The following is an 11640-nucleotide window of genomic DNA, read 5'->3' on the forward strand; positions in this document are numbered from 1 at the left end:
AAATAAAATTTGAAATTTAATTTGATTGGAATGCAATATGTAAATAGTGAAATACAATTTATAACATTTATCAATACTAAGTATATATAAAGATGGGAATTTGGCCAATTGTTTAAATATTTGCTAGCACATGTGGAATATACAATTAGCAATAGACAGCGTATAATAATAATTAATTACAGTGTCTTGCGTGTATGTTTTGATATGATCATGAATCACAACAATATGTTATTAATATCTATATAGAATATACAGTTTAGGCGTAATATCAAATTGAATTACAAATAGTTACGTAGGCGTTAAAATAATTAACAGTGTATATAATAAAAATTGCAATCGATGAAAAAATAAAACAAAAACACATTCTTTGGAACAATAGCATATGCAACAACATTGAAATAATAATATATGTTGTATAGTTTGTAAATATAACGTTTGTCTCTCTTTGTAATTTGTAAGTAATATGACAACGAACGGCAACGTGTGTGAATAGTGTCCGCTTAAAGAAGCGCGGCTCAGTCTTCTGCTACAAAAATTAAACAAATTGAAAATAGAAAAGCGCTAATAGTAGTTGCTATTGTAACAAGGACGTCTGCATTCCGAATTTGGCTGTTTGTTGTGTGACTGTTGAGCATACAGAGGAGCCTGGAGCTTAGGCGTTGTTATTCTCGCCGCAGCATTGTATGCAGTCCATGCAGTTATGCTACCTATTGCCCTCGTTCTTGCGGCTCACATTCGATGAGGTCAGTTGTAGCTAAAAGTAATAATAGTTCAAACATTAATATATATAAAAATATGAAGTTAAAGCAAGTGGTAAAGCTGTGTTAGACATGCAAGCATGCGTGCATTCGGAAACTGACCTTTAGTCCTTGCATTATTATTTGTGTTATTCTTAGAGCTAAGCAACTACACACACATAAACAATAAATTAAAAGTGACATACAACATTTAAAGGTGTTTAGTTAGCAAAGAGTTAGACAAGTGTTTAAAGTGTTAAAACAAATATTTAATTGATAAGCTGCACACCTGCATGGAGCGTATGGTATCCAGCAGCGCTTTCTTTTCTTCCAGCAATATGCTTATATCATCCTGTGCAGCTTTCAAATATGAGCGCAGCACATCCGTTTCCTGTTTGCTTTTTTGTCTGCAAGGCAACAAATATTATAGTATAGTATAAGCATTAGTGTGTCCAGCTAACCTATAATTATCTGTATTAATTTTGCTGTCCACTAGCTGTCGACGCAGCTGCTCATTATCCAGTTTCATTTGTTGCATCACCAGCTGCATGGCCAGCACTTCACGATCATGTGCACGTGGCGCAGCAAACAAAGCGCTGCTCAAAGTTTGCTCATTTAAATTTGTAGCTAAAATGTAAACAAATTAATAAATTATCAATGGAGGTATGTGCCTGCAGCTTACCAATTGGCTCTATATTAAGCTGACCGCTTTTATCACGCTCCAAATGCATGCGACCAATGCTTAGATTAATGGGCACTGGACCTGGTGATGTAATATTAACTGGCGGTCGATCTTCCAGCAAATTAATGCGCACATTTTCGAGATCAAGCTGAAAAACAAACATTACAAATTGTTTAAATGGCATTTATAGGTATGTTTACTGTAACAGGCATGGGTGGTGTTATTATTTCATCCTCAGCTAAGTCCGCTAGGCCTATAACTGTGCTCATCGACAAGTCCAAACTAATATCCTTTACACGTATTTCAGCATGATGCGTTATCCAGCTGCATTTGAAAATAAAAATTATCAAAACTGCTTTTAATTTATATTTTATGCGCACCTTTGTATGCGCTTGCGATCTATAAGTCCAGCTATATCCTTGGGCATGTCTAGTGACTCCTCCAGGCGCAATCGTATGCAGGGTGGCGCCTCTGGATTATAGGCAGCCAAATTCCAAGCTTTGCAGCGTGCACCAAACTTTGTCTGCAAATGTTTTTAACATAAATCAATTTTGTTTTTACTTAAAGTTAGTTTAGCATAATGAACTACAAATACATGCAAAGCGTTAAGCGTATACACATGCGTATGTTATGTTGTTTTAGTGTGTGTAACTTTTATGTTGTTTAGACAGTTTTGATTTAAACCATGTCAAGTCTTTGTTAGTGTTGTTGTTTATTGTTGTTGTTGTCCAAAAAGCCTGCAAAACCTTAGTGTTTGTTTGCTCAAGCCAATTTGCAATAAAAATAGCAACAAATTAAACTACACAAAAATTAAAAATAAACCCCAAAGCGTTTACTACTACTATATATATATATATATATGCGCGCTATAGCCAAGTTTTTTGAGCCATGCTTAACAAAAGAAATGCTTGCAGTTTATTTTACCTACAGCAATTGTTTATTAATTATATAAACCCATGCCCAACACACAGCTGCAACTGTGTTTTAATTTATTTATTAAACGCTACTTAAACGCTTTGAAAACTGCAGCCAGCATTGGCATTAAACTACTTTAAATTATTATAATTAACAAAATTATAAGTTATTGTTAGTTTGTTACAAAGCAGCAAAACAAAAATCGTATAATGTAGCTTAGTTAAAATCAAATTTTGTAGTTTAGTTTTTTATACCTTGTTCGCTTGTTGCGCAAGCTGTTGGTTTTTTTTTATGTAGTGTAGTGTTGTCAATTTGTTGTTGTTGTTGGTCGTTAACAATTTACAGTGTTTTTGTTTATAGAGTTGAGGCACAATATTTTGTAATTTAGCACACATTGAGAGATTTTTTTTAGTGATGAATACAATTGTTTTTATATAGAGAGAGAAGAAAATATAATGAGAAAAAAATGTTTTATATGAAAAGTTATTTTACAGTTTTATTTTTAACAGCAACTGTTATTAAATTATATAGTAACAGTTACTGTTTACATCAAAAAAATTAAAGCAAAAACTGAATTATTTAAAGAGTTTTGAAAACATGCAAAACGTTGAAGAAAAGTTTAGCGCAAAACATTAAATTCAGTTTTTGAGTGAAAAATTAAATATAAAAAAAAATGCTTATATACAAAACACAAATGTAACAAATAAAAGCACAAAAGTAGGAGCAGCAAGTGGCCGTAGTTTACCTGCAGCTCATCCCAGGGAATGGCGCCGCATTCATCACAAGAAACTGCAGCAACCTGCAAACGCACCGAGGACTGCGGACCCTCCTGCTGACGTATGAGCTCAACTGTTGTTAATCTGCAATCAAAATAAATATGCATTAATTGCTTTAAATAGTTGGCGTATAACTAAAACCTAAAGGTAGCCATGGAAACAAGATCGCGACGTCGCCAAGTGCTGCCCTCCGATGGCTCCGAGGGTGAAGACATGTTGGTTTTATAGCTGCTGGGCTCCTCGTACACTTCACTGGCCACTTCCACAGGTGACACCTTTACATTGGTATCCGTTGTAAATGGATTCAAGCGAAACATTACATCCATGCAGTCCATGGTCTTGTCATCGCCCATAACAATTGCATAGTTTTCCGAATCGGAGCTCATATCGCTTTGCACTGAGAAAGTATCACTGGCATCATCGTTGGGTGTGCCCGATTTGATAGCCGAATCAATGGAAGTCATAAAACTGGAGAAGCCTTTCTTCATTGAAAGCAGTCCCGAATTGATTTCTTTAGTTAGACTGGGCGTAGTTTCGCTGCCAGCGCCGCCAGCGCGTGTGCTCTTCAAGCTTTTGGACGCAGACGAGTTCGATTGCATGGATATGCCAGTGTCTGGCCTGGAGCCAGAGCCCTGACTGGGCGTCGAGCTAGCCAAAGTGGGTGTGCTTTGTATTTGTACATTGTAGCTGCAATTTAAATTATATTAATCTTTAATCTTTTTAAGCATTGCTAACTTACCCATGCGTATTTGGATTGGATATATGTATGCCACTATCGTAGGGCGGATCATTCACTGGCGATGGCGTCTCCACGCTGCCAAACGTATTGCTCTTCAGCTGCTCCAATGGCGGCGGTGTTGGCCAAGTTATGTTGCCACCTAGTAATGTATTTTAATTTATTTAAAATATTTTCATTGCTGTAGCTGTTTAGTTTATTAGTTAGCCACTATTATGTTTGGGTTAGTTTTTAGTTACAAAAACATGCGAACATTATTTTTAGGCGCGTGTGTTAGCTGCTGTTGTCTAATTGAATTTTAATTTAATATTTTTAATAAATATGTAAGCTTTAAAATTAAATTTTACTATAAATTTTGTACAATATGTATTTAGATATTAATTAGAAAATAATTTGTGTACTGATTATAGCTCTCATTAAATAGAGCTAATAAGAAGTTCAAAATATATTTTGAGTATTTATTTCATTAGAGCTAATAATAAGTTCAAAATATATTTTTAAATCTAATTTATATATTATATTATTAAGTGAAGAACCAGTACTTCAAAAAGCTAATGATTTTTATTTTTAAAAAGCTAGCTAAAGAATATTATATCTAATTTTATACGTTTTATACACGTTGACATTTTTTAATTTATTAATTTAATTTATAATTTTTTCATTTACTATAATTTTTATTTTTTTCAATTAGCGCTAATATTTTTGAAGCTACCAAATTATTTTGTTATGTAGTTAGCTTTTAAATAACATTTTAATATTTCTAATAATTTTAACTTAAATCTTTTTTAATTAAAACTTAAATTTTTCATTTATAGCTCAGTTTAACAAATTAATAAAATATTCTTGTAGCTTAAAATAAATTTTATTTTACTTACAGCTGATGCTAAATTTGTTTTGCCCAATATATTATATTTTTTAAAATTCTATTAGACAATTTAACACACGCGCATTTTATTTTAAAGTATTAATTTTAAAGTGACTTTTGAAGAACCTACGTGTTGGAGCCTGAAATTCTTACAAAAAAAAAAAAAAAAAAATTAAGCTAAAATTACAGCAGTTAAGAAAGAAACTGAAATTGTTAGTAATAAGAAAAATATATATATGACCTAGCTATAGCTTTTGGGGACTAACGTGTCTGAGTGTGAAAATTAACACGGAACTGTGGTGACAACTACGTGTAAAATTAGCATAAACTTAATGTCTGCTCGCACTTAGTTGTTAAATTTTAAAACTAAAGCGTAAGATATTTAAATGTTAAAAAGATAGGAGACAACAAAAGATATATAAATTCTTACTATGCATGTGTAAATCATCACCCAAACTAGCTGAATCGGGTAAGACACTTTCAGCATCACCACCACTTGATTCCTTACCAGGTGTTGGCGATGGCATCACTAGCGTCAGCTCAATCTGTGGCACAACGCAGCCAAAAATTAACGATTTTTGTTGATTTTGCTAAAAAGAAAATAAAAATTAATATAATAAATTAAATATGTAAAGGGTGGGCAAACCTTTTGCAAGATGCGCTCAGCATCCAGATTAAGAAACGTGGACATTTCATTGAGTTCCTCGGCGAGACGCAGCAGAAACAGCAGCTGATAATGATCGATTTGCAGACTGACCAGATTGGATATGTGGGCAATGGCATGCATATCCGCAGTGCGTTCAGTGGGCGTGGCAACGGGCTCTGGCGGCGGCATGCGCACATCTTCATCGCTGAGGAAAGGATTACGCGGCAGCGGCGGCAGCGTAGGCAACGGCTCCAAACCCATGCGCTGCATATGTGAGCTGGGTGGCAGCTCCAGTTGCGCCTGTGCCTGGCCAGCGTGCAGCCAAAGCGTTATGGGCACTGCATCGACAAAGGGTATAGCCTTGTTGGGTCCCAGCGAGCGCGCGCCCAGAAAATCCACCCAAATGGGATCCAGTTTAATGCACCAAACATCACGCGGCTCCGACCACATCGCATAACGTGACAGGTACTGTGTGGATGCGGAACGTGGCAGCTGTGGCTGCGTTGGCGACATGGGTGCGGACATCATGCTGACATCGGAGGCAGCCACATGCGATAGGATGCGATCCGTTACAATGCACATGTCCTGCGGCTTGGCTGGAAAGCCGCTGCCAAACACCAGCGAACCCTCCTGCAGTGAGTGCAGCGCCTGCGCCAAATCCGCACGAGAGCTGCCCATTTCGCGTATATTGGTTAGAGCGAAGCGTGAAATTTGTATTTGCATTATCTTGGGCCGATCCTTTTGATTGGGCGCATCCAGCGCCGCTTCCATGACCACACGCGGCATTATCGCCTCCAATTTGACATCCATGTACATCAGATTCGGTTCCTGCTGCTCCTCACCCACCAAGAACTGTGTGCCATTGGAGCCATTATGGCTGCCACCACCACTTGCGGTAGCATTGGAGGCAATTGAGCCGCGTCCACGCGCCTCCGGCAAATTGGTCTGGGAGCCGACGCTGGTGCGCAGCAAACTCTCGTGCAGATTCAGTCCAAATGAATTAAGCCATAAAATTAGAACTCAAATCGAAGTGCACTTGCAGCGGATTTATGTGCATAAATAATTTTGAAGGCGGCACTGCAATTTTAGAATTTATTTTAACATAATAATTTAATTTTAATTCTGCGCTTGCTTACGTGGAAAAACAAAATCACCGGGATAATAGAAATACGTGTATTCGGCATGCACTATGGGCATCTCGGCGGGAAACGAATAACGATCCTTATCACCTGTAAAGTCAGAAAAGTATTAACATTAATTGATTTTATATAAATATATATATATAGACAATATAAAAATACATATTACATGATAAGCTTTTCTTATTTACAACATTAAAAGCGACTTGGAATTTCCAAATTCCATTTGAAAATGCATTTTTTTTTTACATATATAATTGTATAGTTATCATAATTGTATATGTATATATAAGTTTATGTTTATGTAAACATAGTTAAACGCGTACATATAGGTATAAGTATAAATCTTATACAGTTGATCCAAAAATTTTCAAATATTTTAATATTGGCTTCTTTCTATGCCACATCACATACGGTGTTTTTCTTATATTTTTCAAAGCTTTTTGCTTTATAAAATGTTGCTGCATATTTATGTTAACAATAATTTAAAAATATTTACAATAAAGCAATGAATTGAATTTAAATTGCATTTTTTTTAAGCGCTTTTTACAATTTTCTCTATTACTTGAGCCCAACTACCAAAATGTGTTGCCAAGATATTCACCTGAGTTTTTGCTTTTCCGTTTATGTTGTGCTACATTAACAACAATGATAAAGCACAAAACAAAACAAAAACAACAACGAAAGCGTTTTACAGTTATGAAACAATGTATGAAATAAAATGTTTAAATGCAAAGAGAGAAAAATATGAAACATTAGTTGCTCAAATGTAATGTATGTGTGTGTTGCATATGTATGTGTGTGTATTGCATATGTATGTGTGTGTGTGTTTGTGTGTGTTTGGCGCACCTGAGACAAACTCCTTGGGCATTTGCTTTTTACCCGACGTGGTAACGCGATAAAGCGTAAAATCTTCAATTCTAAGTATAACACAAGCGCTCATTAGCTTGGCCAGATTATCCAAAGTGCTGCGCTGCTGTGTAGCTTGGGTATGCTGACTGCTGGCAGAGGCAGTGCCGGAGCCGCCAGCGGAATTGTAGCCAGAGCCAGCAGCGCCCAAGGCTGTGGGTGTGCTGCTGCCATTGGAGCCAAGCATCGCAGCATTTAGCATAATGGGTGAGGCAGGCTGACTGCGTTCCAGCGGCGCATGCATAGCCGGACGATTGGGCTGACTGAGATTGAGCACAGCTTCGCGAAAGGCATTCAGTGATTCCTTAAGCCAAAGCGCTGGCGCTACCGAAGCCTCTTTGTACTTGGCCCAGTGCGAGCGATCCGATTTGGCCAAATGATACGGATAGTAGTCCACTTGAAAGGCGGTAACAGACACCTGCAAGGCGCCGCCTTTGTCCAGCTCTGGATAACTGGAGCGTCCATCGCCCTCATCATCACACAAATGCAAATCAATGCGCTGACTAAAGAAATGATACGAAGTTTCGCGCACATCAAACGCATTGAACATGCGCTGAGCTGTTGTCGTATGCAGCGTCTCCGGCTGGCGATTCTGCTGCTGCGCCAGCTGCGCTTGATACTCCGGCAGCGTCTGCAAGGCAAGCAAAAGTATAAGCGTGTGTTTTAACTTATCAAATTGTAAACTTTACTTGTAATTTTCTAGCCGCTTTGGACTTTTGTGTTGCATGCGTTGCCGCCTTGATCAGTCCGGACAGCGAGTCGACAAAGTGCAGCGCCGCCTTCAGCTGCGAGTCGGTGAGCACCCAAAGCAAATCATCCAGTATAAGCACCAGGCGTGAGGCCAGCAGCGTGCAGTCCGCCAGTCGCTTGCGTATTGTGATGCGACAACGCGCGTGATTTGTTAACAGCCGCAGCGGCGTCAAGGATTTATCCTGCGTAGAACTCGCCTCAATGCGCACCGTTTGCCAGCTGAGCTCCTTGAAGATAAGTATAATGCCCTTTTGTGCATCCTTCAGACGTGTCAGTCGCAGATCTGCATTCACCCACTTGGGCGTCTTGGACTCGACGCGTATGCGTGACATTTGCACGGAGGCAGTGAAGGCGGCACTTACGAAATTCACATTTACAGTGTTCACCACAATGGTGATGCCATCGACGACCTTGTGTATGAAACTGTATTTACCCTGAGGCACTTGTGGCAGCGCTGCGCCCGTCGTCGTCGTCGTCCCACTGCTGCCGCTGCCGCTGCCGCTGCCCCCAGCAGCATCACGCGTTGTGGGATTACAGGTCTCTATGGTAATACGCACTTCGTCGAGCGTCTGCGCAGGCAAAAATGTATAAATATTTAATTTCAAATTTCTGTTCATATATTGATTGATTTACCAGCGTTATAGGCACACTTTTCAGCTTCGTCCAGCTTATGCGAAAGGACACATGATTGGCACCAGGCGGAGGTTAAGGACGCAGCCAACTGGGCAGCTCCAGCAACTCGGTAAGCACACGCTCATCCAGCTCCAGGTTCGAGAGTTCACCCTCGCCGCGAAATGTGCTCAAATTGATTTTGTCCGATGAAAGGTTCTTTGTATAGCTGTAGAAAAGAAGTAGAAAATAATATTAATCAGCGTTGTGCAGATACACTGAACAAAATTTTGCCAAACAATGGCTACAAATGCTTAAAATTACAACAAAAAGACTTATTATTAATATTTTTTGCAAACCTGTTTTTTAAAATGAAAGGTATATATTATATTTCGTATACGTAATAAGTATTAATAATTTCAAATACTAACTGATTAGTCAAATTTAAGCTTCAGGTAATTGTAAAAAAATTTAAAATTTTTTGAAATAGCAAAAATTAGATTTATGTATGAATAATTAAATTATAAACTATATTTACAACTTAAAACATTGAGATTGAAAGAATTTAAAGTTTTGCAGCATTTGCAAATCTTCTTTTAAAGTTTCTATAATTTTCTCTCAGTGCTTGTGAGCTTCACTGCACCTTAGGAGCTGTCAGCACTTATTGCTGCGTTGAAATCCAATTGGCAACGTACAAAACAACAACAAACAACTGAATGCCAATAGTAATAGCAAATTGGCGACCTGTCAGTTGCCATCAATTGACCCATTTCCAGTTTAACGCTGCTGCTCTGCGCTACGCATAATTGAAATTCTAAATATTGATTGCCCCGAGAACTACAACAGAGCGTGGCTCACTTTCCTGGAAACCCTTTTCCATTTATTTTTTATATCGTTATATAAGTTTATTATGATGCCTCGCGCTAAAGTTGCAGTGCTAATTAAATTTTCCGCTGCCGAGGCAAAAACTTTTTACTTTAAGCTAAGTTAACCCCTAACGGTGCCTTGCTGCTTGTATTTTATTTGTTTTTGTTTTTGCATAAGACCTTAAGGATAAAAGGCAACAAGTTTGCTTTGCTGCTGTTATGAAGTTTAGTTTGTTAGCTGCTCAATTGTGTGAAAGCAAATTAGAGTGCGGGGGGTACTTATAAACTAATTTTACTCGAAAGTTTACAAAGAGCTTTAAGTTATTCAAGCTCTTAAATAAATTTATGCACACATTGAATTGAGAGCAAGCAGAACAATTTAAACTGCGCAAAAAATAAAAACCAAACTGGTTTGTTATTTTAGAATTTACTTTTGAAATTATGTTATTAAAGGAATAACAATGTCGCAAGCAGCTGTTGATAAAACAAAGTATTCAAGAAATAAGAAAAACATACGCACACAAACAAAGTTAAAGGGTGGGGGATAAGCAAGCAAAAAGTGCGTTGTCGTGTGCTCATCCACTTGTTACTCATGCTTAGGGCGCGGGGGTGGAGGCAGAGTAAGAGAGCCGTGTTGGTTGTCATTGCGGTCTAAACATTAAAGACAACAAATCACCCACGCGCTGCGCTGGGAAGCTGCAAAAATCCACTCACACACTCACAGCCCACAACCCACAAAGAGACAACGGCATTGTGGCAGAAGTAACAGCTAGCGGCAGCAGCAGCAGCGCAGCACGACGCAGCTCAGCTGACTGCGACGCTGGGAAAAATCAATTTAGTTTTTCCCCCCATTCTCATGGCACAAGGTGGCGCCAGCGCCAGCAGCGTTGTGGACTGACTGCAAGGCCGTAATTAGCATAGCCTTTATAATTCAATTCAATTTTGCATACTAACTCGTTTATATAGTGACACTTACATGGACAAGTGCTTCAGCAATTGGTTTTTTATCAGCGATACCATCTTGAGAAGCCGACCTTAAGCGTTTACCGTTACAACAGCAGGCTAGCCTAGCCAGGAGGAAGAGATAGAGCGAGCGAGATAGAGAGAAGCACTCAACACTGCGTTTTATGCAAATGATGCATTATTTTTTTGTTAAGAGAGGCACAAAGGGAGCACTTGTTTTATTATTTCTTTTCTTTTTGTTATTTCTGCCTGTGTATTTCTGTATGTGTGTGTATGTGTATGGGAATTTTGTGATCCGTTTGGACAGCTGGGCAGATTTTGTCGCATTACACACACAGCTATACAAGCACATTTGGCATTATATTATTGACACCGTCGCGCGTATTAGTCATAATTAAAAGAATTTTGATTTTTCGTATATAATAAACATAGGCGCTTATCGCTAACGTTTTTCGAGTGCAATTTGTAATCGTCAGAGAGATAGTGCTGCTTAGAGATGGTACGACAGTGCTGAGCAGCGATAGCAAAGTTACCAAGTAACGACTAGATACCAGCAGCAGTGACTGAACGTAAGCCGGTAGCTAAAGAGTTAACTGTCCATAATTTTTATAATACATTTTGACTTAATATTTATGCTGTCATTTTTCGTTTTAATAAATTATTTTAGAATTTTATATTGAATAGTAAGTTACAACAACTGCAATTCTCTTTTTTCGAGATATTAAGAGTGACTCTGTTGCTCGTTAAACTGACTATCGATCTATCGATAGTACCACTGGCAGTGCTGTCAAACGTCTACACTTTCGACTTTTACGAGTAGTTCGCATACATTTGCAAAATTAACAAACTAACGAAAGTTTTTTTTTTGAAGCCAAAGCAAATAATCTTAAGAAATCAACTGCATTTTGGCAGTCTGCAATGTCAACTGTTGATGTGGCACCAACAGAGGAGCTTGTCGAGCGCCTAATTGAGGTAACAGCCTGCAATGCAGAGGAAGCCAAACATTTGTTGAACGCTTGCAACGACGATGTTGCTGCCGCTGCCGAG

General features: G+C 38.3%; 2 protein-coding genes across 2 annotated transcripts in view; one reads left to right on the top strand and one right to left on the bottom strand.

The window, feature by feature from the left end:
* Positions 1–340: 340 nt before the first annotated feature.
* LOC108607950 (UHRF1-binding protein 1) lies at positions 341–10787 on the bottom strand. Its single transcript, XM_017999075.2, is given in 18 exon segments — positions 341–754; positions 1027–1144; positions 1199–1364; positions 1420–1567; positions 1620–1743; positions 1800–1942; positions 2589–2609; positions 3080–3194; positions 3252–3797; positions 3850–3988; positions 5142–5301; positions 5358–6371; positions 6373–6434; positions 6494–6586; positions 7346–8036; positions 8095–8724; positions 8789–8993; positions 10607–10787. Coding segments are annotated over 18 exon segments (4521 nt in total). The 5' UTR covers positions 10651–10787; the 3' UTR covers positions 341–652.
* Positions 10788–11284: 497 nt separating this feature from the next.
* Positions 11285–11640, top strand: part of LOC108607952 (UBX domain-containing protein 7) — a 6777-nt gene continuing 6421 nt past the window's right edge. The window contains 1 exon segment of the mRNA XM_017999077.2: positions 11285–11640. Within this exon segment, the coding sequence (XP_017854566.1) occupies positions 11512–11640 (129 nt within the window). The 5' untranslated portion in view covers positions 11285–11511.

Source organism: Drosophila busckii, chromosome 2L (assembly GCF_011750605.1).
Source record: "Drosophila busckii strain San Diego stock center, stock number 13000-0081.31 chromosome 2L, ASM1175060v1, whole genome shotgun sequence".
NCBI classification, from domain to species: domain Eukaryota; kingdom Metazoa; phylum Arthropoda; class Insecta; order Diptera; family Drosophilidae; genus Drosophila; species Drosophila busckii.